This window comes from Coregonus clupeaformis, unplaced genomic scaffold (genome assembly GCF_020615455.1).
Source record: "Coregonus clupeaformis isolate EN_2021a unplaced genomic scaffold, ASM2061545v1 scaf0183, whole genome shotgun sequence".
NCBI lineage: Eukaryota > Metazoa > Chordata > Actinopteri > Salmoniformes > Salmonidae > Coregonus > Coregonus clupeaformis.
This window is the reverse complement of record NW_025533638.1, coordinates 375939-403729: the sequence shown is the minus strand read 5'-3', so window position 1 is coordinate 403729 and position 27791 is coordinate 375939. Positions and strand designations below refer to the sequence as shown.

The window sequence follows — 27791 nt, the reverse complement described above, 5'->3', positions numbered from 1 at the left end:
ATGACGTCGCTCTTGCTGCTGGTGACTCTCAGATCCACCTCTACGCAGACGACACCATTTTGTATACATCTGGCCCTTCATTGGACACTGTGTTAACAAACCTCCAAACGAGCTTCAATGCCATACAACACTCCTTCAGTAGCCTCCAACTGCTCTTAAACACTAGTAAAACTAAATGCATGCTCTTCAACCGAACGCTGCTTGCACCCGCCCACCCGACTAGAATCACTACTCTCGACGGGTCTGACCTAGAGTATGTGGACAACTACAAATATCTAGGTGTCTGGTTAGACTGTAAACTCTCCTTCCAGACTCACATTAAGAATCTCCAATCCAAAGTTAAATCTAGAATCGGTTTCCTATTTCGCAACAAAGCCTCCTTCACTCATGCTGCCAAACATGCCCTCGTAAAACTGACTATCCTACCGATCCTTGACTTCGGCGATGTCATTTACAAAATAGCCTCCAACACTCTACTCAGCAAATTGGATGTAGTCTATCACAGTGCCATCCGTTTTGTCTCCAAAGCCCCATATACTACCCACCACTGTGACCTGTACGCCTTGTTGGCTGGTCCTCACTACATATTCGTCGTCAAACCCACTGGCTCCAGGCCATCTATAAATCACTGCTAGGCAAATCCCCGCTTATCTTAGCTCATTGGTCACCATAGCAACACCCACCCGTAAAATGCGCTCCAGCAGGTATATCTCACTGGTCATCCCCAAAGCCAACACCTCCTTTGGCCGCCATTCCTTCCAGTTCTCTGCTGCCAATGACTGGAACAAATTGCAAAATATCTGAAGCTGGAGACACTTATCTCCCTCACTAACTTTAAGCATCAGTTGTCAGAGCACCTTACCGATCACTGCACCTGTACACAGCCCATCTGAAATTAGCCCGCCCAACTACCTCATCCCTATATTGTTATTTATTTAGCTCATTTGTACCCCAGTATCTCTATTTGCACATCATCTCTTGCACATCTATCATTCCAGTGTTAATACTAATTGTAATTATTTTGCACTATAGCCTATTTATTGCCTTACCTCCATAACTTGCTACATTTGCACACACTGTATATATATTTATTTCTGTTGTATTTTTGACTTTGTTTTGTTTTACCCCATATGTAACTCTGTGTTGTTGTTTTTATCGCACTGCTTTGCTTTATCTTGGCCAGGTCGCAGTTGTAAATGAGAACTTGTTCTCAACTGGCTTACCTGGTTAAATAAAGGTGAAATAAAAAAATATATAAAAAATATAAAAAAATGCTCAGAGACAGTGTTCTACTGCCCCCCACCTGGGACTCCCTAAAAACACGCCCCTTCGATACAGTTACGACTGGAAGTGACTTTTTCATGGCAGGTTAGGATGAAAAGTCCTAACCTAATTATCCTAACCTGCTACGTTAATTATCCTAACCTGCTGCGTAAGTTCTCTTAACCTGCTATGAAAAAGTAACTTCTGGTTGTAGCTGTAACGAAGTGGCTTGTTTTTAGGGAATCTCGCCCCCACCTGGGCTAAGAAGCTGGTTCCCCTTCTTTTGGAATCAGATGGCAAAGCACAGTCTTTGGTTTCATTTAAGAATTTCCAACAGCCTCACAAAAATGTGTTCTCACAAAAATTCTTAAATATATCTGGCCCATGGTTAGGAAACATTTGGAATAGATCTCTTGATTTATCACTAGGGTCTCCCGAGTGGCGCAGTGGTCTAAGGCAGTGCAGGCTGTGCCACTAGTTCGAATCGCTCCAGATTCTACAATAAGTTCTGCTGGAAATACAATTCTGTTTTTAGCCTACTGCTCATGCTTCCTAATGTATAACAAAGATGTTGTAGTATCTGTTTATAAGATGTCTTTGATTGACAGCTGTTCATATTCTCGGCTGACACTTTTATTTAGGACTACATTTCGTACACTTCCGCTAATGTTCGTACTTGTCGGGTTGCTTCGTTTAGCATTTCGGCATTTTTCGTTCAGATTCGAGCCCTGTCGATAGAAATGATTTTCGTCGTCTCCCTCGTTCTCCGTGTTGTTGTTCATCTCCGTGACGCGACAGAGGTGTAGCCTGACGCGGTCTCTTACGTGTCGGTCTGAATAAAAGTGGAGCTCGGAGGACCCGGGAGTGACGAAGCGAGTCTGTGTCGGGTAAGCATCCGATGCGGAGAAGGGGATAGAAAAAAGCCCTGGTGTGTTGGAGAAATCGGTCCAAATCTAACAAAGAGATCATGGCGGCGGTTTTGCAGAGCTACACGATGTTGAGTCAGTCTACAAAGCTAGCCGGCCAGCTATGTGAGAATGGTACTGGAAAAATGGGAGTGAGGCTTGAGTCCTCGAGGAAAGATTGCAACCACAGTAATTATAGTATCAGCATGTTGGCTAGCAGACCTAATTTGGCCATCTAGCTAGCTACATAGCCTGCTGGCAATCGTTAAAAACGTGTAGGTCCGAATGCCTAGCTTGCTAAGCTAACTAGCGGTATAGAATGTTAGCCCAGCCCAACTGTCTGGCTTAGCTACAGACATTTCTCTCCCAAAGAACTAGCTAACGTTAGTTAGCTTGCAAGATAGTCAGTCTGTGCAAGCACAGCGTGGTTAAATGTTGAATAAGCGTACTACTTAGCAAACGTAGATAAATATCAATTCAACTGTCATAGTTAACCAAATAAAAATGAATTAAGAGGAAATACTCAAGACTTTACCGCATGGGACACATTTTTATATCTACGTTAACTAGCTAGGAGCTATAGCTAGTTAGTCAGGTTAAGTCGATATTTGCTAACTACCACACAGCTTTGATATATCAAGCAACAATATGAACATGACTACATTTCGTACCATTTGGTTGAAACTGAATGTTTTTTCTTACAATCTATTAGTATAACTAGGCAAGTGTCAGCTAGCTACTGACTTATCTTTGTAGCTAAAATTGCTATATACTTATGCTAGCTAGCTACCTGGAAAAAAGGCGGCAATAACAGGGTACCTTGTTAGGAAATGTTGACATGTACTGTAGATTATACCGTACATTGAAAATGCACTTTTAAAATGTATAATCATTACCTTCATGCAATGTTGGAACTTATTATCTAGATATACATTGAGCAACACACTCATGCACGATGTCTACGTAGGAGGGAAATTCCAATAAAGAACACATTTTTACCTTAGTAACGTTACTTATTTGTGGTTTGGGATAGTATACCCCATACTTTCAGATAGTCACACGTATTACTACATGTCTGGTATAGCCTACAATCAATCACCTAAACAAATAACAACCTGGTCGTGTATAAAATAGACAGGGGCACAAAAGCCACGGAAACATCACATAGTCAGTGCATAACGTCACTTAAATCAGGCATCTCCAACCCTGTTCCTGGAGAGTTACTGTCCTGTAGGTTTTCACTCCCAACACTGTTTCTGGAGAGTTACCGTCCTGTAGGTTTTCACTCCCAACACTGTTTCGGGAGAGTTACCATCCTGTAGGTTTTCACTCCATCCATGTTCCTGGAGAGCTACTGTCAAATCAAATTTTATTGGCCACATGCGCCGAATACAATAGGTGCAGACATTACAGTGAAATGCTTACTTACAGCCCTTAACCAACAGTGCATTTATTTTTTAATAAAAAAGTAAAATAAAACAACAAAATAAGTGTTGAAAAAAAGAGCAGAAGTCAAATAAAATAACAGTAGGGAGGCTATATATACAGGGGGGTACCGGTGCAGAGTCTATGCGCAGGCACCAGCTAGTTGAGGTGGTTGAAGTAATATGTACATGTGGGTAGAGTTAAAGTGACTATGCATAAATAATTAAGAGTAGCAGCAGCGTAAAAAGATGGGGTGGGGGGGCAGTGCAAATAGTCCGGGTAGCCATGATTAGCTGTTCAGGAGTCTTATGGCTTGGGGGTAGAAGCTGTTGATTAGTCTTTTGGACCTAGACTTGGCACTCGGGTACCGCTTGCCGTGCAGTAGCAGAGAGAACAGTCTATGACTAGGGTGGCTGGAGTCAATTTTGAGGGCCTTCCTCTGACACCGCCTGGTATAGAGGTCCTGGATGGCAGGGAAGCTTGGCCCCAGTGATGTACTGGGCCGTACGCACTACCCTCTGTAGTGCCTTGAGGTCGGAGGCCGAGCAGTTGCCATACCAGGCGGTGATGCAACCAGTCAGGATGCTCTCGATGGTGCAGCTGTATAATCTTTTGAGGATCTGAGGACCCATGCCAAATCTTTTCAGTCTCCTGAGGGGGAATAGGCTTTGTCATGCCCTCTTCACGACTGTCTTGGTGTGTTTGGACCATGATAGTTCGTTAGTGATGTGGACACCAAGGAACTTGAAGCTCTTGTTCCACTACAGGTTGAGAACAGGTCCTGTAGGTTTTCACTCAAACCCAAATCTAACGCACCTGATTCTAATAATTAGCTGGTTGATCATCTGAATTAGGTCAGTTACAAATTGGGGTTGGAGCGAAAACCTACAGGATGGTGTCTGTCCAGGAACAGGGTTGGAGTGAACCTACAGGAGGGTATCTCTTCAGGAAAATGTTCGGAGTGAACCTACAGGAGGGTATCTCTCCAGGAACAGGGTTGGAGAACCCTGAATTAAATCCATACCAAAATCCAGTGGTTTACATTTTGTGTGTAAAAACGGACATTCACAGGCTCTCCAGAGTTCTCCACCCTCCAATCCAGCCAACTAAATGACCATGGAAGCGGGCGCCGATACACAGCAGGGTGGTGACACAGCTGTTTCTGAGTCTGAGGCCCAGCAGATCACACTGGCCCAGGTACATTACCCTCATCAACGTTGCCAGACACTTGAATCAAATTAAACTTTATTGATCCTCAGGTGGAAATTCTTTACGAGGGCCTAATTTCTGCGTACATGTATGAGTCTGTATGGCTGCGTTTACACTGGCAGCCCAATTCTGATGATTTTTCAACTCATTTGTCCTTTGACCAATCACGTCAGATCTTTTTTAGAGCTGATATGAATGGTCAAAAGACAAATTGGTGAGTGTAAACGCAGCCATACAGACTTCTTAAAGCTGGCTGCCCGGTCAAACTGAGCAATCGGGGGAGAAGGGCAGGTGACCAAGAACCTGCCTGTGTAAATGCAGCCTGTGTGTATAGGGGGCCTCTATAGGTGGGCTGCGTTAAGCAGGGCACAACGTTGTAGAACGTTCAGATATAAATAAGTTACAGTATGTAGAACAGCAGAACTGTTCTCCGTCGACATGAAGAATAATCAATCACTTCTATTCAGTTCTATTCATGGTCTTTGATTGTACCCATTATGTGCATGTAGGCTATACCAGTAGATTCATAAGCTAAAAGATGGACCTGGGCCCGGTTTCCCAAAAGCATCTTAAGGCGAAGTTCATCGTTAGAACCATAGGATCCTATTGTTCTAAGATGAACTTAGCCTTAAGATGCTTTTGGGAAACCGGGCCCTGGACCATTATAATGTGCATGTATAGGCTACGTTCATGAGCCGTTTCTAATTGTGTGTCTGCTGCAGGTGTCTATGGCTGCAGCACAGGTCTCCTCCAGTGGCCCTACAGTCACCCTAGTGCAGTTACCCAACGGTCAGACGGTTCAGGTTCACGGGGTCATCCAGGCCTCCCAGCCCTCGGTCATCCAGTCGCCTCAAGTGCAGACTGTCCAGGTGGGCCCCATGCCTCCCTCCCTCCACTACACTAGTCTTATTGTGATATATATAGGAAGGTACATGCAATAGGCCTTGGTAATAAGCAGCAACAGGTCTATATTTGACCTGCACTGTTGGAGCTTGGAGCTTATGAATTTCACTGTACCCTGCAATTAGTGCCTTCGGAAAGTATTCAGACCCCTTGACTTGTTCAAATTTTTGTTACGTTACAGCCTTATTCTAAAATTGATTTTTTTTTTTTTTTTTACATTCCTCAGCAACCTACCAATCTACACACAATACCCTATAATGACAAAGCAAAAACAGGTTATTTGAAATTTTAGCAAATTTATCACACACAAAAAACTGAAATATCTGATTTACATAAATATTGCTATGAGATTCTAAATTTAGCTCAGGTGCATCCTTTTTCCATTGATCATCCTTGAGATGTTTCTACAACTTGATTGGAGTCCACCTGTGGTAAATTCAATTGATTAGACATGATTTGGAAAGGCACACAACTGTCTATAAAAGGTCCCACAGTTGACAGTGCATGTCACAGCAAAAACCAAGACATGAGGTCGAAGGAATTGTCCGTAGAGCTCCGAGACGGGATTGTGTCGAGGTACAGATCTGGGGAAGGGTACCAAAACATTTCTGTTCCTTATGTTATACAGTACCAGTCAAAAGTTTTAGAACACCTACTCATTCCAGGGTTTTTCTTTATTTTTACTATTTCCTACATTGTAGAATAATAGTGAAGACATCAAAACTATGAAATAACACATATGGAATCATGTAGTAACCAAAAAAGTGTTAAACAAATCAAAATATATTTTATATTTGAGATTCTTCAAAGTAGCCACCCTTTTGCCTTGATGAAAGTTTTGCACACTCTTGGCATTCTCTCAAGCGGCTTCATGAGGGAGTAACCTGGAATGGATTTCAATTAACAGGTGTGCCTTGTTAAAAGTTAATTTGTGGAATTTCTTTCCTTCTTAATGCATTTGAGCCAATCAGTTGTGTTGTGACCAGGTAGGGGTGGTACACAGAAGATAGCCCTATTTGGTAAAAGACCAAGTCCCTATTATGGCAAGAACAGCTCAAATAAGCGAAGAGAAATTACAGTCCATCATTACTTTAAGACATGATGGTCAGTCAATCCGGAACATTTCAAGAACTTTGAAAGTTTCTTCAAGTGCAGTCTCAAAAACCATCAAGCGCTATGATGAAACTGGCTGTCATGAGGACCGCCACAGGAAAGGAAGACCCAGAGTTACCAGCCTCAGAAATTGCAGCCCAAATAAATGATTCACAGAGTTCAAGTAACAGACACATCTCAACATCAACTGTTCAGAGGAGACTGTGTGAATCAGGCCTTCATGGTCAAATTTCTGCAAAGAAACAACTACAAAAGGACACCCAATAAGAAGAAGAGACTTGCTTGGTTCAAGAAACTCGAGCAATGGACATTAGACTGGTGGAAATCTGTCCTTTGGTCTGATGAGTCCGAATTTGAGATTTGTTTCCAACCGCCGTGTCTTTGTGAGACACAGAGTAGGTGAACGGATGATCTCCGCATGTGTAGTTCCCACCGTGAAGCATGGAGGAGGAGGTGTGATGGTGTGGGGGTGCTTTGCTGGTGACACTGTCAGTGATTTATTTAGAATTCAAGGCACACTTAACCAAAAAGTAATAAAGGGGAGTATATATATAAAAAACATGGGGGATTGGAAGTGATGCAGACAATTACATTGATAGAAGTTACAATCCATCTGCAATATTAAGCTGATAATGAAGCCCCGGGAAAAAGAAAAAAAAGGAGAGTGATGGAGTGCTGCATCAGATGACCTGGCCTCCACAATCACCCGACCTCAACCCAATTGAGATGGTTTGGGATGAGTTGGTCGGCAGAGTGAAGGAAAAGCAGCCAACAAGTGCTCAGCATATGTGGGAACTCCTTCAAGACTGTTGGAAAAGCATTCCAGGTGAAGCTGGTTGAGAAGAATGCGTGCAAAGCTTTCATCAAGGCAAAGGGTGGCTACTTTGAATAATCAACAATCTAAAATCTATTTTGATTTAACACTTTGTTGGTTACTACATGATTCCATATGTGTTATTTCATTGTTTTAATGTCTTCACTATTATTCTACAATGTAGAAAATAGTAAAAAAATAAAGAACAACCCTTGAATGAGTAGGTGTGTCCAAACTTTTGACTGGTACTGTATATAAACTCCCAGTCATTTATTGGCTAAAAATAAAGGAGGCACAGTGATGCCGAAACGTTGGTGTTTTACCCAATAAATTACTGGAGGTTTATATATAGTGTGTGGCTCTTTATTTATTTTATAGCTTACATTTTATTTGCTGTTAGTCAGCACCTCCACACAAAATGATTTTCTCTTAGACTTCCTTAATTTATAAAATACATTTTCCCAAGACAAATATGATTATTCATGTTCTGAATCGTTCAGTGAGGTCTTTCTCTAACATACACTGCTCAAAAAAATAAAGGGAACACTTAAACAACACAATGTAACTCCAAGTCAATCACACTTCTGTGAAATCAAACTGTCCACTTAGGAAGCAACACTGATTGACAATACATTTCACATGCTGTTGTGCAAATGGAATAGACAACAGGTGGAAATTATAGGCAATTAGCAAGACACCCCCAATAAAGGACTGGTTTTGCAGGTGGTGACCACAGACCACTTCTCAGTTCCTATGCTTCCTGGCTGATGTTTTGGTCACTTTTGAATGCTGGCGGTGCTTTCACTCTAGTGGTAGCATGAGACGGAGTCTACAACCCACACAAGTGGCTCAGGTAGTGCATCTCATCCAGGATGGCACATCAATGCGAGCTGTGGCAAGAAGGTTTGCTGTGTCTGTCAGCGTAGTGTCCAGAGCATGGAGGCGCTACCAGGAGACAGGCCAGTACATCAGGAGACGTGGAGGAGGCCGTAGGAGGGCAACAACCCAGCAGTAGGACTGCTACCTCCGCCTTTGTGCAAGGAGGAGCAGGAGGAGCACTGCCAGAGCCCTGCAAAATGACCCCCAGCAGGCCACAAATGTGCATGTGTCTGCTCAAACGGTCAGAAACAGACTCCATGAGGGTGGTATGAGGGCCCGACGTCCACAGGTGGGGGTTGTGCTTACAGCCCAACACCGTGCAGAACGTTTGGCATTTTCCAGAGAACACCAAGGTTGGCAAATTCGCCACTGGCGCCCTGTGCTCTTCACAGATGAAAGCAGGTTCACACTGAGCATGCGGATGCTTTAGTCCAGGTCTGGGAGGAGATCCCTCAGGAGACCATCCGCCACCTCATCAGGAGCATGCCCAGGCGTTGTAGGGAGGTCATACAGGCACGTGGAGGCCACACACACTACTGAGCCTCATTTTTACTTGTTTTAAGGACATTACATCAAAGTTGGATCAGCCTGTAGTGTGGTTTTCAACTTTAATTTTGAGGGTGACTCCAAATCCAGACCTCCATGGGTTGATACATTTGATTTCCATTGAAAATGTGTGTGATTTTGTTGTCAGCACATTCAACTATGTAAAGAAAAAAGTATTGAAGATTATTTCATTCATTCAGATCTAGGATGTGTTATTTTAGTGTTCCCTTAATTTTTTTGAGCAGTGTATTAACATTATATCCAAAAAGTCAGATTTCATAACCTAATACATCCGATAATAAGCACTTAGCTCTGTTGACATAGCGGTGCAGGTTTCTCGTAACACATTTTTAGAAATTTACATTTTGTGGTCAAAGTTTGTTTCCGTGGTTCGCAAAAAGCTAAATTAGCATGACACGAGCTGAATTAAATGTAAAAGGCTTTGGAAATAAAAGGCTTTGTATACCCTTAGTGCGCCATTGACATTTCAGAGATACGCTTGTTTTTGTGAGATATCTGCGAAGAATTACAGGAATTTCAAACTAATATGAAAAGTGTATATCCATCTTACCTCTATTGTTTTGTGTCGTGCGGATTCTAGAAGAAAGATGACGAGTTCAACTGGAAAGTGATCCTGTCAGTTAGCCAGTAGCCTTCATTCCTGCACAGAATCCAGCCTAGCTGACGCCATGCAATTTTCCAGATTTTTAACCACTTTTTTTCCTCTGGCCTCCATTGATTTAGTCGCCCTAATTCTGGCCATCCTACAAGGGTAAACCCTCCAATAACTTTTGAACAGATTATGATAGAGACTTGAGGGTTGGACCATTGGTTTTCTTAGAGGAGGATCTACACAATTAACACCATTTTACCCATTGGTCAAAATATGCATTTTTGATTGGACACCCTATAAACTGCAACTCTTGTGTTTGACCGTGTGTCAGATTTCTACAGTTGCAGAGGATTCCCAGGACTCCCAGGAGTCGGTGGACAGTGTGACAGACTCTCAGAAGAGGAGGGAGATTCTGTCCAGACGCCCTTCCTACAGGTACCACTCCTCCACAGGGCCGCTCTCTCAGCCTCAGGGCAGCATTAAATGATCCCAATCTGGCAACATTACTGTCATGTGGACTCAGTGTTGCTAGATAGGGATTTAAAAACTAAATACAAAATGCAGATTGGGTGCCATTTTGGCTCTGGGCTGTGAATGAAATCTGACAACACATTGTTGACAGAGTCTGAGACATTGGTTGGGATTGTGTTTGTTGTCCCTTGCAGGAAGATCCTGAACGACCTGTCGTCTGACGTGTCGGCGGTCCCGCCGATCGAGGAGGAGAAATCGGAGGACGACTCGACCCCCGCCATCACCACCGTTACTATGCCCACATCATGCCCCATCTACCAGACGGCCAGCGGCCAGTACAGTACGTTACCCCTCCCTACTCACTCCCAATGGTACAGATCTAGGATCTAGATCTGCTTCCCCTCCACCAATCCCCTTGAGGGGAAAATGCTAAACTGACCCAAGATCAGCATCTAGGGGCAACTTCCCCCGTACTCCAGTTTCATCATGGCCATATTTGAAGCGTGCCTGGCTCGTTCTAGTTTGTCCAAGGCATACTTACTTTATATTTGATGAGTCGTGTATGGTCAATGACTATAGTGGAAATAGGGTCATGTTCAGTAGGGATATTTTTTTTTAAACTGAATGAAACAGGAAGGTACTACCTGAACATGTCCAATAATGACAGATGTTCATTTTCTGTTGCAAAACGTTTCTCTACGGTTTGCCCTGCTGAACATGACCGAGCAGACCGCTGAAATGTTCCTAACCTGTCCATCATCCACTAACCCCGCCTCCTCCTCGGCAGTCGCCATCACCCAGGGCGGCGCCATCCAGCTGGCCAATAACGGTACGGATGGCATGCAGGGGATGCAGACGCTGACCATGACCAACGCGGCGGGCGCCCAGCAGGGCACCACCATACTGCAGTACGCTCAGACCTCCGATGGACAGCAGATCCTGGTGCCCAGCAACCAGGTGGTAATGCAAGGTGAGAAACTCTTGGACCACGGGCGGCCCCACCCTCGTTGAAGTTGCAATTCTTATGGGGTGCCCCGTCAGTTGTTCATCAGCTAGTACATTCCCACGTCTAAACAGAACAGTTTTTCTGCATGACTGGATCTCATGCAGTCACACATAACACAAACAACTCCTTTATGCCTACAATCAGAATTTCTTGACGTAAACGCTAACACGTAATGCTACGATCCCTTCTGTTTCCCAGCTGCCTCTGGAGAAGTGCAGACCTACCAGATCCGTACAGCCAACACCAGCAGCATGACTCCTGGGATGGTGATGGCCTCCTCTCCAGCCCTGTCCGGCCAGGAAGGCCCAGAGGTAGTCGTCACCCGCAAGAGGGAGGTCAGACTGATGAAGAACAGGTAGGTGGAGTAGAGGCCATAGATACTATAGCACTGTTAGCTAGGGTTATGTTGATCACTTTAATGAAGGGTGTTGGGTGAAATGGTAGCCTATATCCTATAATGTAAATTTATCATATTGTTTATATGGAACTCCTACTTATAAACCTACGTAATAAAGTTGAGGTAATGTTAAGTGAACACATGAGTAACATGATGATGATGTTAAGATTTGCTTAGCTGAGGCAGACATACAGTACTGTGTGTTTGTGACAGGGAGGCGGCCCGGGAGTGTCGCCGGAAGAAGAAGGAGTACGTCAAGTGTCTAGAGAACCGTGTGGCCGTTCTGGAGAACCAAAACAAAACCCTCATTGAGGAACTGAAGTCACTTAAAGACTTGTACTGCCACAAATCAGAGTAGTGCCCCCCCCCCCCAGGCCCTGAGTGGTGTGTCCCCCATGTACAGAGACTCACCACAGAGCCATGCATCTGGCACCACCCTCCCCCCTTTCTATCTGGGTTTTCTTTTTAAAAAGCGCTACCAGTCTAGAAGACCTACAGGAAGAGGAAAACCAACAAGGAAAACCTTACACAATTTCTCCACTTTTTCATGAGTACTCCTAAAAATGACCTAATTATTACCCCTAAAAAGGATGCCCTCATGAGTACCCCTAAAAAGGATGACCTCATGAGTACCCCTAAAAAGGATGACCTCATGAGTACCCCTAAAAGGATGACCTCATGAGTACCCCTAAATGGATGACATTATGAGTACTTACCATCATGAGTACCCCTAAAAAGGATGAGGTGGAGCACGCACTGTTTCTCCACCAATAGAATGGGGCCCCTAGTGGAGTGGAATGTGGGATCTTACAGTGGAAGGTATCATGTATATCCACTACACTGCTGCTAACTAACCAGTCTCAAGATGTCAGATACCAGGAAAACACCAGCCGTGGAGGACTAGGACCCCTCTGCCCACCATTAACTACCCTATAGAATTATTCTGAGTTTGGCCTGTCTGCCTGCGCCACACGTTGGAAATGAATTTGGAAAGATTGTCATCTTTTTGAGTGCTACACTATTTAGTATTTAGGCTGATGATTGGTTTAACTCTTCTGTTACTTACGCTTTATGTGGACTGTAGATCCCAACCACTGTCATATGAAATGTATTATCTTTGAGCTTGAGTTGGGTTATCATGTATTGCATTTTTCTGCTTGCAAACTTTTGTTATTCTGCTTTGTGTTACCAGCCTTGCTAAGTTGGGGGAAAACACATCTGGTGGCTGTTTTGGGGTAGGGGTAGGAGATGGATCGTGGGTGGATTGACTGTATCAACTAACAGGCATTAAAAGGTAAACTCAGCGATATTACTTAGATGCAGAAAGTAAACAGCATAGTGGGTAAATTTCCGCAACAACTAAGAGCGTTGAAGAGCGAGGCTCAACTTCTCCGCTGTTTTGGTGCCCTGGCTACCACGCTGTATACAGCGTGAAGAGAACCTGGGCACATGCGCAGATACTGTGCGAGAGCGAAGTGTTGCATCTCGCTCATCTCAATATCTCTGGTGCTGCTCGTGGCAAAGTCATTTCGCTGAGTCTACCCTTTTTAACGAGTTGTGCTAATGTATACTACCATGCAGCTGACAGGAAGAGTTCTGAAAAATGACTGAAGGGCAGGCTATGGGTGTTGTATAGTGTGTTTTTGGGCATTCATGTAATGTATAATATGTCTGAGGTAGAGTGTGTTTGAGCCTCCATGTTTGTTTCTCGATGGCCTGAACAGGCATGAGGCATAATCATATTGGAGGATGTCCGAACTTCCACTTAACTTAGTCATCATGCGTTGAAGTCAATGGGAGACTAAAGTGAACGTTAAGATTAGCCCCACAATCCCACTTGTTCATCTGTTGTGCCTCAAACACTTCTGACAGGACAAGGGATTAAGCATTTTTTTAAATCATGTGGTTAAAATGGACAATTTGCTTGGATCTGCAGTAATGTCGTAGACCAAAATTTTCAGATCCATCGCTGACATTGACTGAAAAGTCAACAAACGTGGGATTACACCAGGGGCGCGTTCAGCAGCTCACAACAATGTGGAACAGATAGAAATGTTCAGCTAGAACTGTTTTGTAGAACAGACATGCCTTTCTGACATGTGAAATAAGGATTAATGTCAGCTCTATTCACTATTTTTATCTGCAACGTTCTATTTGCTTACTGAACCCAGTCTTCTGTTTGATTGGACAACAGAATGCCATATTGTATTATTTTGTTTTTACATAGCCATCTGTCAATGTATATGCATCTTATTTTTAAAACACTTGCCATTTCTGTTCATATTTTGTAAACATTGTATTTCTGAAAAAGCAAAACAATTATATTAGTTTTCTTCAACTATTGTTTTTGGCAGCTGTTAATAAATGTGTTTCTGGTATTATTTTTCAGATGTCTTGATTTGTTTTCAAATCCATTTTATTAAAAAAAGGAAGAATGAAATGAAGACATTAATTACAATCACCCATAGTAGCGCCATGCTTTCTCCCTACTGGACACAACCCTGCATCGAACAAAACCATCCTCCCTCAACCATCGCACTGGCTGTCCATTCATTAGTTGCTCCCTGAACGGTTGATGATTGACAGCACCTTGATCCATCCACTGTGATTCAAATCCCTCACATCCCCCATCATTCAATGGTTCCTACAGATCTCTCCTTGCTGGAAGCTTCACAGCCTTGTAGATGTGAATGTCTCTTTCCTTGTCATAGTGCACCTCCTGTACTGTGAAGCTCTGCTTCATCATGCTCAGGAAGTTAGTGTCTCGCTCGTAGCGAATCTTACAGGCCAGTAGCACTACACTACTCTCTGAGCTGAGGTACTCCATAGTTTGCAGTAATGATGGAAATGTGTCTTCCAGGTAAACAATGTCTGCTCCCAGCACTATGTCAAAGCCTCCTGTGGGATAGCGCTCCAATCCCTGGCCCCAGGTCAGTTCTGAGACCTCCACTGCTCCTAGCTGATCCGGGGGAATGTTCTCTTTCACATTGGCTGCAAGGAAGCCCAAGGCAGGCTCGCGGTCTGTGATGGTCACTTTTTTGGCACCTTTTGGAGGGAAGGCTTGCATGGTTAGCACATGTCAATATAAAAATGTGACTAACAATTAGTTCTAACGGTTGAGCCTGATCCACACTGTAGGGCCGACCCAAACTGTTCTGGCTCTGATGGTTTCTTTTCACATTGTCCTTTCCAGAACAGTTCCAGCAACTATATAAACTCAGCAAAAAAAGAAACGTGAGACGCCTAAGACAGCGCTACAGGGAGACGGGACGGACAGCTGATCGTCCTCGCAGTGGCAGACCACGTGTAACAACACCTGCACAGGATCGGTACATCCGAACATCACACCTGCGGGACAGGTACAGGATGGCAACAACAACTGCCCGAGTTACACCAGGAACGCACAATCCCTCCATCAGTGCTCAGACTGTCCGCAATAGGCTGAGAGAGGCTGGACTGAGGACTTGTAGGCCTGTTGTAAGGCAGGTCCTCACCAGACATCACCGGCAACAACGTCGCCTATAGGCACAAACCCACCGTCGCTGGACCAGACAGGACTGGCAAAAAGTCGCGGATTCACGTTTATCGTCCAAGGAATGAGCGTTACACCGAAGCCTGTACTCTGGAGCGGGATGGATTTGGAGGTGGAGGGTCCGTCATGGTCTGGGGCGGTGTGTCACAGCATCATCGGACTGAGCTTGTTGTCATTGCAGGCAATCTCAACGCTGTGCGTTACAGGGAAGACATCCTCCCTCATGTGGTACCTTTCCTGCAGGCTCATCCTGACATGACCCTCCAGCATGACAATGCCACCAGCCATACTGCTCATTCTGTGCGTGATTTCCTGCAAGACAGGAATGTCAGTGTTCTGCCATGGCCAGCGAAGAGCCCGGATCTCAATCCCATTGAGCATGTCTGGGACCTGTTGGATCGGAGGGTGAGGGCCATTCTGGGAACTTGCAGGTGCCTTGGTGGAAGAGTGGGGTAACATCTCACAGCAAGAACTGGCAGATCTGGTGCAGTCCTGCAGTACTTAAAGCAGCTGGTGGCCACACCAGATACTGACTGTTACTTTTGATTTTGATCCCCCCCTTTGTTCAGGGATACATTATTCAATTTATGTTAGTCACATGTCTGTGGAACTTGTTCAGTTTGTGTCTCAGTTGTTTAATCTTATGTTCATACAAATATTTACACATGTTAAGTTTGCTGAAAATAAACGCAGTTGACAGTGAGAGGACGTTTCTTTTTTACTGAGTTTAGTAATCAGGCCAGCCCACTTCAGCTCATCTTGGTTTGGCCCTATAGTGCAAGTCTCCTACCAGTTTCCCTGTGAGTTCTTACCTAGAAGAGCTGCCACGATGCCCACCAATCCAGTGCCTGCCCCCAGCTCGATGGCAACCTTCCCCGTCAGCTCGACCTGCCCCAACTCCAGGTACATACACAGCACTACCGCCTGACAGAGAGAAAGGAAAACATACAGAGGTAGATAAGATCGGAGAGTATATTATCGGTAAATTGTGGCAGAATCAACAGTATAATAGCTGGCTACATCTTTGTCACACTGAAGAAGACTACATGTCATTCAACGGATAATTGAATAGTTCATCTTGGAAATAAAATTGTAATTTATGAAAAAAATCCGGCAAAGCATGCACAGTTGTACACCAACGATGGTCACTCACTGCATCCCAGACGACAGCAGCTACCCCGAGTTTATTCCAGTCCTGGGTTAGTCTGACATGGTGGTCAGCAAAATGGAACTCGGCAGACGAATTATGTAGTTTGGAGAGCGCGGGCAAATTATTCACATTGTATGGTACAAGCGCCATAGTCAAAAGAAGACCATGGAAATGTAATATAATAAATAACTTTCAGGAAGCTTGAAATTCATACCACGCTGAACGATTTCTTATGAGGAAGTGGAAAAATCAATGTTCTCGCGATAATAAAATCGTACAACTGACACTTGTCAAATGACAATGTTCACCAATCTCTGTCAAGTAACAATTATTAATTTTGATAAACAGCCAATGGTAATTGACGTACATCAAAATGGGCCGTTCTTGAGGGCGTTCCTTCCTAGTTGGCTTTGGCTGGAGTGGGAATCAGCTGTTAGCAAACTAGCGGTCTCAAATCTGAGCATTAGACATTTCTGTGTACGGTGAACGGCCATACCTGGGACATTTGCTTAGACGAAGGAATTCGGCATATTCTCAGACTGCAATGCACCGCAAGAATAGCTAGATCAAGTGGACCGGCAGAAGTAGCCAGTTAGGAGTAGGCAATTAGCTGAAGCCTGGATTAGCGTTAGCCATAGGGCTAGCTAGCAATAGCTTGCCAGCTAGCTGCTACTAGCTAGCAAACTACGTCTGGTTTACGAAGACCAGATTAATGGTGTTTAACGTTGTATCGGCTGTCTGGCTGTCTAGCTGGCTTGCTAGCTAGCTAGCAGTTTAAGACCGAATGTAACGTGTTGCCATTAAAAGGGTTAAACCAGTGTCCTAGCGTTGCCAGCCTAGATTAGTTTACAGTGGTCAAGCCTGTATCTGGCCGACGTATCAATGCGCTACTCGCCATGCCTCTGCGCACACGCCCTGAAAAGGATAGGGTTTCAGTTGTTCAGTTTGAATGGTGTGTAGTAGATATGAACCCCAATATGTGGCTGCTACTCATGTATTTAAAATTGAATGTTTCATTTTGAGTCCAGGCATCACTGACAGGGGTTCTGTCTGTTATAGACGAGTGAACGGTTTTCTTTCAGTTTTATAGGGTGTAGTCAGTGGTAGGACTTTAGCCAATTGTTCAATCATGGGGGCTACAGTGTCATGCTGCATGTCCCCCGGTGGGAGTCCAAAGCTTGCGAGGAGAGCCGTCGAGCTCGACGACTACCCAATAACCACCACCGCCGACGACGTAAGCGAGGACACGGGCACCTATCTGCAGCACATCAGCGATAGAGAGGTCCCGGATGGTAGGTGTACTATTCGGATAAGCTGGAGTGGAGGGGTATGCGTCATGGTCGCGCCTCTCTGAACAGGCAAGACGCTGCACTACTGATTGTGCAGTCGTAATTTTGTTTCAGCTATTCCAAGATATCCTGCGGAGTATCTAGCATTGTTTTTGCTTCATCTATAGCCTGCGGAGTATAGTGAGTGTCATGATGTCAAGTCACAAGGTGCATCCCTGGAAGTTGTGATCTGTAAACAGTCAGTATCATACTGTATCTCACTCTGCCTTTTTAAGATTCAAATGGTGTATATAGTTGGGATACGTGTGCATTTCTTGTGGTGTTCATGTTATAGGCTAAGTGGCAGGTAGCTTAGTGGGTAAGAGCATTGTGCCAGGAACCGGAAGGTCGCTGCTTCTAATCCCGGAGCCGACTAGGTGAAAAATATGTAGATGTGCCCTTAAGCAAGGCACTTAACCTTAATTGCTCCTGTAAGTCGCTCTGGATAAGAGAGTCTGCTAAATGACTAAAATGTAAATGTAAGTGTGTATTTCTTGTTTCTTTCAGAATTGGCACAGGAGTCCAACCCATCCGATAATGCCAGAGCCAGCACAATCTTCCTCAACAAGTCACAGACTGATGGTAAGTGGCATGGGGATCTTCAACTTCTCATGGCTGACCCTCTGGACCAAACATGGAACGGCGCAGATAAAAATGTCATGAATAGAGCTGACATGATTTCTTATTCTACATGTCAGATGCATGTTTGTTCTACATAATATATTTATATCTGAACGTCCCACAACGTTGTGAACTGCAGATCACGTCCCAGGTCTGATATGGACAACAAGAGATTCTGTCTGATGGTCAGCGTGAGATAGTTATTCAACACATTCAATTAACTACCTGACCTAAGATTTGTCTGACTTTTTTTCCTCCAGTGCGGGAGAAAAGGAAAAGTAACTACTTAAGTAATCACGTGAGTAAATCCATCTTTCCATTCAAGCGTTAGTGTGGCTACCCATGGACATCCACTGATACTTATGGAGAAATGTCAGGAAATGATGCTATATTTTTCCCTGTTTCATTGACTAACAACTACTCCCTTTTTTCTAGATGTCTCCTGGGTTGCTATCTAAAAAGTACAGCTCCTGCTCCACAATATTCCTTGATGATAGCACGGTCAGCCTGCCCAACCTGAAGAGTACGGTCAAATGGTGAGTGTCCTCCTTACCTTACACACACAGACACAGACACACACACACCACGACAGAGGAGAAAAGAGGCCATCATTGTAAGGACTCACTGTCTTGTCTCTCTCTGTTCCAGTGTCACGTTGGCTATATACTATCACATAAAAAACAGGTAGGTTTTATCTGTGCCATATTCATTTCATGAGGAAAACTGAGAAATATTCATATATTGACGTGGTGAGCTAAATGGAGGAGTTTTGTGTTGATGATTTGTGTGACGACATAGTAACATGGTAAGGAAGGTGTGTTGATTTGTGTGACGACATAGTAACGTAATGGAGGTTGTGTTAATGTATGATGACTTAGTAATGTAGTAATGGAGTTGTTTTAATGTGTGATGACCTAGTAATGGAGGTGTTAATGTGTGATGACATAGTAACATAGTAATGGAGGTGTGTTAATGTGTGATGACATAGTAACATAGTGATGGAGGTGTTAATGTGTGATGACATAGTAACGTAGTAATGGAAGTGTGTTGATGAGTTGTGTGATGACATAGTAATGGAGGTATGTTAATGACATAGTAGCATAGTAATGGAGGTGTGTTGATGAGTTGTGTGATGACATAGTAACGTAGTAATGGAGTTGTGTTGATGAGTTGTGTGATGACATAGTAACGTAGTAATGGAGGTGTGTTGATGAGTTGTGTGATGACATAGTAACGTAGTAATGGAGGTGTGTTGATGACATAGTAACATATTCTGGGAGTTGTCTTTCTCTGTGTGTGGGCTTGTAGCAGTAGACTTAACTGTCTTTTCTTTTTTTTTTCTCATCAGGGATTCAAACCGTTCTCTGGACATTTTTGATGAGAAGATCCACCCATTAACGGTGAGTAGGTGGAAGTAGAGACTGTATGTCCCTGTGTGTGTGTGTGTGTGTGTGTGTGTGTGTACACACCAAGCCCCCTGTCAGACTGACTGGCGAGGCCTCCTCTTCCTCAGAGGGAGAAGGTTCCAGAAGACTACTACAGCGTGGACCCTGAACACAAGCTCATCTACCGCTTCGTCCGCACGCTGTTCAGCTCGGCCCAGCTGACCGCTGAGTGTGCCATCGTCACCCTGGTACGTATGCCACCAGTCAGTTCACCTATCACAGGATACCACCAGTCAGTTCACCTATCACAGGATACCACCAGTCAGTTCACCTATCACAGGATACCACCAGTGAGTTCACCTATCACAGGATACCACCAGTGAGTTCACCTATCACAGGATACCACCAGTGAGTTCACCTATCACAGGATACCACCAGTGAGTTCACCTATCACAGGATACCACCAGTCAGTTCACCTATCACAGGATACCACCAGTGAGTTCACCTATCACAGGATACCACCAGTGAGTTCACCTATCACAGGATACCACCAGTGAGTTCACCTATCACAGGATACCACCAGTGAGTTCACCTATTACAGGATACCACCAGTGAGTTCACCTATCACAGGATACCACCAGTGAGTTCACCTATCACAGGATACCACCAGTCAGTTCACCTATCACAGGATACCACCAGTGAGTTCACCTATCACAGGATACCACCAGTGAGTTCACCTATCACAGGATACCACCAGTGAGTTCACCTATCACAGGATACCACCAGTCAGTTCACCTATCACAGGATACCACCAGTGAGTTCACCTATTACAGGATACCACCAGTGAGTTCACCTATCACAGGATACCACCAGTCAGTTCACCTATCACAGGGAGTTTCACTCTGGGCATGCTCAGTAGGCAAATGTTGTCATGTTGAGAGCTGACATAAGAGAGACTCTTGTTCTACATGATATATTATTGTCTCCTGCTGAACACCTGGCCCTGATAACTGTGGTCCGTCAGTGTGTGTGTGTGTGCCTGTATGTGTGTTACTGATTACTGTGTGTGTGTCTGACGAGACTGTGTCTCATTACTGTGTGTCCATCCTCTCCCTAGGTGTACCTGGAGCGTCTGCTGACCTATGCAGAGATGGACATCTGTCCGTGCAACTGGAAGCGTATCGTCCTGGGAGCCATCCTACTGGCCTCCAAGGTGTGGGACGACCAGGCCGTGTGGAACGTAGACTACTGCCAGATCCTCAAGGACATCACCGTGGAGGACATGTCAGTGTCCCCCTGGCTGCTCACCTTTAAAAGCTCTCCCCCCGAACCCCACCTTTAGGCATCATATCTGAGGTTTGGATAGGTGTAAGCAATAGGGCGACCATTCCAGCTGGCCTGTCAGAGTGCAAGAGGGAGTGACTACCATCATCCTTAAACCTATCCAATGCTCTCAGATCTACACAAGTGCTTAGGGCAGGGGTATTCAACTCTTACCCTACGAGGTCCCGGAGCCTGACCATTTTCTGTTCTACCTGATAATTAATTGCACCCACCTGGTGTCCCAGGTCTAAATCAGTCCTTGATTAGAGGGGAACAATGAAAAAAATCATTGGAACTGGCTTGGAGGTCCACAGTTGAATTTGAGGGGTGTAGGGGTAGTTTTGGGATTCAGGCTGTGGGTCTCCTCAGCCGCTGGAGGGTCGTAAGGCTCCCCTTCTTTTTGTTGTTGTTGTACCCATTTTTCTCCCCAATTTCGTGATATTCAATTGGTAGTTACAGTCTTGTCCCATCGCTGAAACTCCCCTACGGACTCGGGAGAGGCGAAGGTCGAGAGCGTCCTCCGAAACACGACCCCACCAAGCCGCACTGCTTCTTGACACACTACTTGCTTAACCCGGAAGCCAGCCGCAACAATGTGTCGGAGGAAACACCGTCCAGCTGGCGACTGAAGTCAGCTTGCAGGTGCCCGGCCTGCGACAAGGAGTCGCAAGAGTGCGATGGGACAAGGAAATCCCGGCCGGCCAAACCCTCCCCTAACCCGGACGACGCTGGGCCAATTGTGCGCCGCCTCATGTGTCTCCCGGCCACGGCCGGCTGTGACACAGCCTGGGATCGAACCCGGGTCTGTAGTGACTCCTTAGACCGCTGCGCCCATAAGGCCCCCCTTCTTACCACTGTGTGTTTCTTACTGGCTGTAGGACAGGCTACAGGGCTCTTTGTGACATCCTTGTTCAAAGGACTATATTAATACAATTTAATAGATTGATGCCTCTGACAAAGGTCTCCATAGAAATGTGGAACTTTGCAAGTAAGCACTGTGCAGGAATGTATTGTTTTGGCTCACCCAAGAGTGAACTGTGAATATCCTCATATAAATCAATATTAGGAGGCGCATAGTTAAATTGGAACGTTGCCATGTGGGCCAAAACAGGTTGCTATCACACATCTCATCCGCTCATGTCTCTCTGCCCAGGTACATCTCAAAAGTCTATCCTCCATTCCTTGCGTCCTCTGTCCTCAATTTCTCCCCCGAGAACTCGCTTCCCGCTGACATTTTTAAAGGAGAGTATGGAGGATAAGACTTCTGAGATTCACCCTCTACCTCTCTCTCTACCCCCACAGGAACGAGATGGAGAGGCACTTCCTGGAGCTGCTTCAGTTCAACATCAACGTGCCAGCCAGCGTCTACGCCAAGTACTACTTTGACCTGCGCTCCCTGGCCGATGACAACAACCTCAACTTCCCCCTGGAGCCACTTGACAACCAGCGAGCCACCAAACTGGAGGTGAGGGAGAGCTTCTAGTAGAGCAGGAATACAAACACTACTACTTGGCTAGAGGAGAGCCTTTTGATGGTAGTCCTGGTTGACTTAGGTCCTGTCCAGAAACAACCCCTACTCCCTAGACACATGTAGATAAACAATTGCATAGGTGTTAGAAATATGGTAGTAGCTCCACTCTGCCTTCTGATTGGCTAGGGGGAATTTTCACCATGTTTCTTATACCAATCTACACAAGTGCCTAGTTGGTAGGGGCCAAAGTCTATGATCTTTATGTCCTTATGATTGAACTGTTGAGTGGCCTTGGGGTTAAATGTAATAAGTGTTATGTTGTTCCCAGGCTATCTCCAGACTGTGTGAGGACAGATACAAGGATCTGGGCAAGGTGACCATAAGGAAGTCCCTCAGCGCAGACAATCTTGTGGGTGTCCGAACCACCCACGCTGTGCTGTCGTAAATCTGGACCTGGGACTGCTACACACACTGGACAGGCGGAGGATGAACCGAAGGCCTTCTGGTCTCTTTTCCCAATCCCCCCAAACCAGACATTCACACTGGCACCATCCACACACACAGCCGGTCCCAAATCGCTTCCTACCCCCCCCTGCACTGCTTATACTTACCCAGACCCTCCAGATCTACAAACATGGAGGGGTTAGGGAGTGACTGACTGACACCACACACTGACCATGGTGATGAAGCCTCCAACTACCCTGTGGTGTAGTTTGGCAGACGGACGGACGGACAGAGTGACGTAGAAGGACGGTTTTTCTTTGCTTACTGTGTAGGCCCTTTAGCTGTGGAATGTATCAGTTTTTAATTGAACATATTTTCAGTTGCTGTTTATTTCAAATAAACCGTAATAAACTAGAAATTCTATGTATGGTGTCTCGTTTCTAGATGAGATGTGAGCTTTAGAGCAGGAACTCTACCTAATATGTACAAGACTAGGGCGTGGTATCCGACCTGGGAACAAATCTTTCAAATACTTTGTGTTTGCTTTAGCCTGCCTGGAGTACCAGATGGGTGGGGTTGGCAGTTTTTCAGCTATTCTATTGGTTTCATGTGCCAGGCAAGCTCAATCAAGCCCTGTATTTGAAATGATTTCAGTATTTTCCCATAGTGCCTGCTCTACCACTTTGGTTTTCATAGATCTGACAGGACTAGACTGGAGAAGTGTATGCTCTATAAGTGGTCTGGTGGTTTTTAGAATCAGACCAACCCACAGCACGTGACAGAACATCTTCCCCTCTACACTGTAGGCTCTAACAAATTCACACAAACTCCAATTCAGTTTTATTCTCTACCTGGGTTAGAGGCAACATAGTTGAACATGCCAGAATTAGACAAAGCAATATTTTTAAGGAGAACCACACATGTACACTGATCCACTCAGTTGAGTTATTAGGTATTTCTAAAACTTTTAATGTAGTTAGACAAATGGGACACTAATATAACCATTTAAGTAATGGAGAAAATGATATCCCAGTGTCGCTTTTAAGAATTGGATCATGGTTAACACACGTGCAGAGAAAAACACAAGATTGTCCTTTCACAATAGTCCAGTGCTGCTGTAATTACTAGAACACACCACATGGGGGCAGAAGAGGCTGCAACACTGGTCTCCTCTAAAATGGGAAGTTGCACCTTTTAAAGAGGCACTCCAGTCTCCCTTTCACCTCATTTTACACCTGATCTACTTAAAAGGCACGTCTCAATAGGTGGTCCAGGTAAGTCATGACATAGTGGGGAGGGACCTCTTTTGTTCTCTGTTGCTCCACAAGCAACACATGACATCATGGATTCCCATCAGACCACATGACATCATGGATTCCCATCAGACCAACTCCTTGAATGCTCTACTCCTTGAAGTTTGCAGTTGTCTAGAAAACATTTTTGCAAAACATTTTTTTTTTAACCCTTTACTGTGTGTACTTTACTGTATTTATACTTGGGATATCGCTTTTCAGCAGGACAAGTTCCAAAAAATATTATTTTTTAGTGACAAACAATTTCTCTCAATTCATCTGATACAGATTAAGACAAACTCGATTTTTTGAGAGACTTTATATTAATTCTTCACATAAGCATAAATTGAAAGGGAAATTCCTTCATCCTAACAAGACCTTACCGTGTCCATAACAGCGAGTGAAATATCTCCTACAACAAGAACCATGTCCCTTTAGGATGGCCATTTTTAAATAAAATGACAAATAGCAATTCTCCATCTTCTTCATACGTATAAAATAGAACTGTTAAGTGGCTCAGGCATGGTATTATGTCCAGGTTAATGACATAACTGTTGATTATTGGATTCCTAACCATCTAAGGTTCTGGTTAAGGACATACTAACAAAAAACATCATTTAAAAACATCCTAGAGACACATTCACTGTACATGTTTTTTTCTCTGAACTTGAGAACACACCATTTAAAACAAGTTTCAACTTTAGGGAAATCTCCTGCAATGAGTCTAGAATGAGAACTAGGACATATAATATAAAAATAAGAGTTTTTCTCTATATTCCCACACAACTCGCTTTAAAAACGTGTCCTTATGTAAAGACAATACTTTTTACATAATTTACAATCCTTTCAATAAGTTAAATGAACATCCATCTAGTTTCTTCCAACAGCCACTGTATGTGTAGCAACATGAGTCTGACAAGCGCCCGTCTGGTCACACAGATGGATGCGACAGGGACTTGTGCTCAGACTGCAAGCGGAGCAGCCCAGTGTGTGTCGTGAGGGATGTGCTGGCCTCGCTGTACACTGACGCGCTGGAGGGTTTGTGGCCCCAGCAGGAACACGAACAACACCTCCCCAGGAACCTCCTCCACGACTCCAGGGTCTTCCCCGACCACACCCACACCCCCTGAGGTGATCCCCCACCACCAGGCTCATAAAGTACTTGAGCATGAAGATGGCGTGGTCTGGCCCTAGGCCTAGCCTCTGTCTCTCAGCCTGGCAGGAGCAGGAAAGTCCCCTGTCCCACTGGGGCCTGAGGTGCTGCTCGTACACCAGACAGGCCACCACCACTGCGGCAGGGACCGTGTAGAGGACGGTAAAGAGGCCCAGCCTTAACATCAGCTTCTCCAGCTTGTCTGTCTTGGTCCCCCTGCTTGATGGCACTGCGGATGCGGAACAATGATACAAACCCCGCTAGGAGGAAGAGGGAGCCTGTGAAGAGGTAGACCACCAGGGGAGCAAGCACGAAGCCCCGCAGGCTCTCCACGCTCTGGTTGCCCACGTAGCATATCCCTGCCACAGGGTCTCCGTCTGCGGCGCTCAGGGCCAGCACAGCGATGGTCTTGACGCTGGGCACCAGCCAGGCGGCCAGGTGGAAGTACTGCGAGTACCCGGCGATGGCCTCGTTGCCCCACTTCATGCCCGCCGCCAGGAACCAGGTGAGCGAGAGCACCACCCACCAGATGGCACCGGCCATGCCGAAAAAGTAGACCAGCAGGAACACCAAGGTGCACAGGCCGGCAGGGCCCGACGCGTCGTACAGCACGTGCCCGCCGTCCTCTGAGCACGCCACCCGCTCGTGGCCCGCTGCCAGCCGCACCATGTATCCCAGGGAGACGAAGAGGTAGCAGGCAGCCAGGTAGACGATAGGCAGCTCGGGTGGAGAAGCGGTCGCGGTCCATCAGGAACGTGACCACCGTGAGTTAAGGTCGAGACGAAGCAGAGGACCGACCACAGGCCAATCCAGAGGGAGGTGAAGGCGTGTTCGTCCGGGGGTGAAGTAGGGTTGATGACAGGGCTGGGCGCAGTTCTCCACGGGGCCTGTGTGGACGCGGCGGCCGTACAGTGGGTGGGCCTCATTCTTGACGGACACCAGGGGGTGGCGGCAGCGGCAGTCGCGTTGTTCACAGTCCTGGTGGTGGTGATTGTGGTGGGGTTTGGGCAGAGAGGCGCCTGCGGCGGGCTGGGTTGCGGTGGAGCACGGAGGGGGCCTTGGGGGTAGGCTTCGGGGGAAGGCCGGGCCTGGGGACAAAGTTGTGATGTCACTACTGTTCCGGTCCATACAGAGGCGATCAGCATCACCCAGCTCTGGCAGCCCCTCGCAGCTCATCCTCTCGGGCCATTCAAAACCATACTGGCTCATCAGGGGGAGCAGCCACGCTTAGCCCGCTTCGCACACGGAGCGGCACGGGGGCAGAGGCTTGCGATAGTCCGGGATGCAGATCGGAGTGTACATGCTGCAGAGGAAGAAGAGCAGGTCAGGGGAACAGTGGATGCGCACCAGCGGCCAGAACTGGTGCACCTCCAGCCCCACCTCGTCCTGAGTGTCATGGTTAAACTGGTTGGGCATGTAGGTGAGGTTGTAGCCAATGCCCTTGCACATGGGGACCGTGATGGGTTCACACACGATGGCCTTGGAGGCGGCGCGCACCGGTTGTGCGCTCATCAGCTGGAGCAGGCACAGAACGCAGATGTAAAGAGGGCATTTTCGCGTCATGGTCGCCATGGAAGCTCCTCCAATGCTGTGGATTTCCACAGAGAGAAAATCATGAGATTATTGGATAGGAAAGGCGCTCTGAACGTTTGAAACATTTTATTACTGTTTCTATGTTCTATCAATAATATATTCAAGCACTTTGGATGTGCGCCTTATTCACTCAAACTTAAAGGCTAAGAAATAGTGATGAAACAAGTTGATAAAATTGATAACTCACCAAGTCGATCACACGGGAAAATGTAAGCTACCTCATCAATATCCAATGCCAATCAGAGAGAGAAGCGCCATCTGATTATCTTGCCATCACTGAAATTCACTCCCCCGTGTTCGTTTAGAAAACGCGCCTCCGGTGCAATCAAATAAAGTCAATTTCGACACCGGTCATTTCGACTCGACAATTCAGACGGAATTTGCAGGCAGCGACGCCTAATCCTTGTGCCACACTTTTTTCCCCCAACAATATTTAGTGAAACAGCTTTCTCTTTTGTGATAAATAAATAAATAAAATAAAAAGATATACAATCCACTCCCTCATAGGTCTTCTTGCTCAAGCTGCTAACTGTGCTAAACCGTACTGATTGACCAACAACACCTTGGCCGCATTCTCTGGACGGCCGCGCCCACAGGCCTGCGTCTTCTCCAATAGGAATCTGCTTACACGGTGACCGACTGAATCATTTCATTCTTTACCATAACCTACTTATCAGCTAATGTAATATCTTTCGTTATTTATACAGGCCTACAATCTATATAACATCACCAGTAAAGTCAGACAATGTTTAAAATAGTGTTGTGACTAACTCAATCCATGAATTCCTTTTACCATAACCTTGTCAGACAATTTAATATAGCCTGACCTGTTTTTTTTTAAATAGTCTGACCTCACCACTACAATGTTTATCAAAAATAGTGTTTAATTGCTAGTTAATGTGAATTTCAATTTAGATTAAAAAAAAGATGCAACCCAGGATTGTGCCCCATTATA

The 27791-nt window shown here is 45.4% G+C and overlaps 3 protein-coding genes and 1 pseudogene across 7 annotated transcripts; 2 read left to right on the top strand and 2 right to left on the bottom strand.

Annotated features, from left to right (window-relative positions):
• Positions 1 to 1975: 1975 nt before the first annotated feature.
• LOC121582930 (cyclic AMP-responsive element-binding protein 1) lies at positions 1976 to 13927 on the top strand. Of its 4 annotated transcripts, none has more exons than XM_041899095.2 (8): positions 1977 to 2150; positions 4665 to 4790; positions 5525 to 5671; positions 10002 to 10105; positions 10336 to 10481; positions 10929 to 11111; positions 11346 to 11502; positions 11758 to 13927. In XM_041899095.2, the coding sequence occupies exons 2-8, from the start codon at positions 4704 to 4706 to the stop codon at positions 11900 to 11902; spliced, it is 969 nt and encodes a 322-aa protein (XP_041755029.1). In that variant the 5' UTR covers positions 1977 to 2150; positions 4665 to 4703; the 3' UTR covers positions 11903 to 13927. The 4 variants fall into 4 exon arrangements, with proteins under 4 accessions (XP_041755032.1, XP_041755029.1, XP_041755031.1 ...); XM_041899097.2 differs by lacking the exon at positions 1977 to 2150 and adding an exon at positions 2157 to 2294; XM_041899096.2 differs by lacking the exon at positions 1977 to 2150 and adding an exon at positions 2157 to 2303.
• On the bottom strand, positions 13923 to 16483 carry LOC121582931 (protein N-lysine methyltransferase METTL21A). Its single transcript, XM_041899099.2, has 3 exons — positions 16230 to 16483; positions 15889 to 16000; positions 13923 to 14589 (listed from the first exon to the last, which is right to left on the bottom strand). Exons 1-3 carry the CDS (start codon positions 16374 to 16376, stop codon positions 14189 to 14191), a joined length of 660 nt encoding a protein of 219 aa, XP_041755033.1. The 5' UTR covers positions 16377 to 16483; the 3' UTR covers positions 13923 to 14188.
• A 134-nt stretch (positions 16484 to 16617) lies between these two features.
• LOC121582929 (cyclin-Y-like protein 1) lies at positions 16618 to 23221 on the top strand. 2 transcript variants are annotated; one of them, XM_041899093.2, is made up of 10 exons: positions 16618 to 17518; positions 18062 to 18136; positions 18436 to 18473; positions 18611 to 18711; positions 18824 to 18859; positions 19524 to 19575; positions 19689 to 19808; positions 20678 to 20844; positions 22186 to 22348; positions 22683 to 23221. In XM_041899093.2, the coding sequence occupies exons 1-10, from the start codon at positions 17356 to 17358 to the stop codon at positions 22797 to 22799; spliced, it is 1032 nt and encodes a 343-aa protein (XP_041755027.1). In that variant the 5' UTR covers positions 16618 to 17355; the 3' UTR covers positions 22800 to 23221. The 2 variants fall into 2 exon arrangements, with proteins under 2 accessions (XP_041755027.1, XP_041755028.1); XM_041899094.2 differs by lacking the exon at positions 18824 to 18859.
• Positions 23222 to 24893: 1672 nt separating this feature from the next.
• On the bottom strand, positions 24894 to 27122 carry LOC123484017 (annotated as a pseudogene).
• Between the last annotated feature and the right edge of the window lie 669 nt (positions 27123 to 27791).

What these genes read in the sequence shown, in the direction of transcription:
- LOC121582931 (XM_041899099.2), bottom strand. Translation starts at nt 16,376, where the DNA reads ATGGCGCTTGTACCATACAATGTGAATAATTTGCCCGCGCTCTCCAAA. An exon ending in CTGCTGTCGTCTGGGATGCA is followed by an intron (nt 16,001 to 16,229) that starts GTGAGTGACCAT and finishes TCTCTCTGTCAG; the next exon opens with GCGGTAGTGCTGTGTATGTA. An exon ending in CATCGTGGCAGCTCTTCTAG is followed by an intron (nt 14,590 to 15,888) that starts GTAAGAACTCAC and finishes TCCCTCCAAAAG; the next exon opens with GTGCCAAAAAAGTGACCATC.
- LOC121582929 (XM_041899093.2), top strand. Translation starts at nt 17,356, where the DNA reads ATGGGGGCTACAGTGTCATGCTGCATGTCCCCCGGTGGGAGTCCAAAG. An exon ending in CTGAAGAGTACGGTCAAATG is followed by an intron (nt 18,712 to 18,823) that starts GTGAGTGTCCTC and finishes TCTCTGTTCCAG; the next exon opens with TGTCACGTTGGCTATATACT. An exon ending in TACTATCACATAAAAAACAG is followed by an intron (nt 18,860 to 19,523) that starts GTAGGTTTTATC and finishes TTTTCTCATCAG; the next exon opens with GGATTCAAACCGTTCTCTGG.
- LOC121582930 (XM_041899095.2), top strand. Translation starts at nt 4,704, where the DNA reads ATGACCATGGAAGCGGGCGCCGATACACAGCAGGGTGGTGACACAGCT. An exon ending in TCCAGACGCCCTTCCTACAG is followed by an intron (nt 10,106 to 10,335) that starts GTACCACTCCTC and finishes TGTCCCTTGCAG; the next exon opens with GAAGATCCTGAACGACCTGT. An exon ending in GACGGCCAGCGGCCAGTACA is followed by an intron (nt 10,482 to 10,928) that starts GTACGTTACCCC and finishes CCTCCTCGGCAG; the next exon opens with TCGCCATCACCCAGGGCGGC.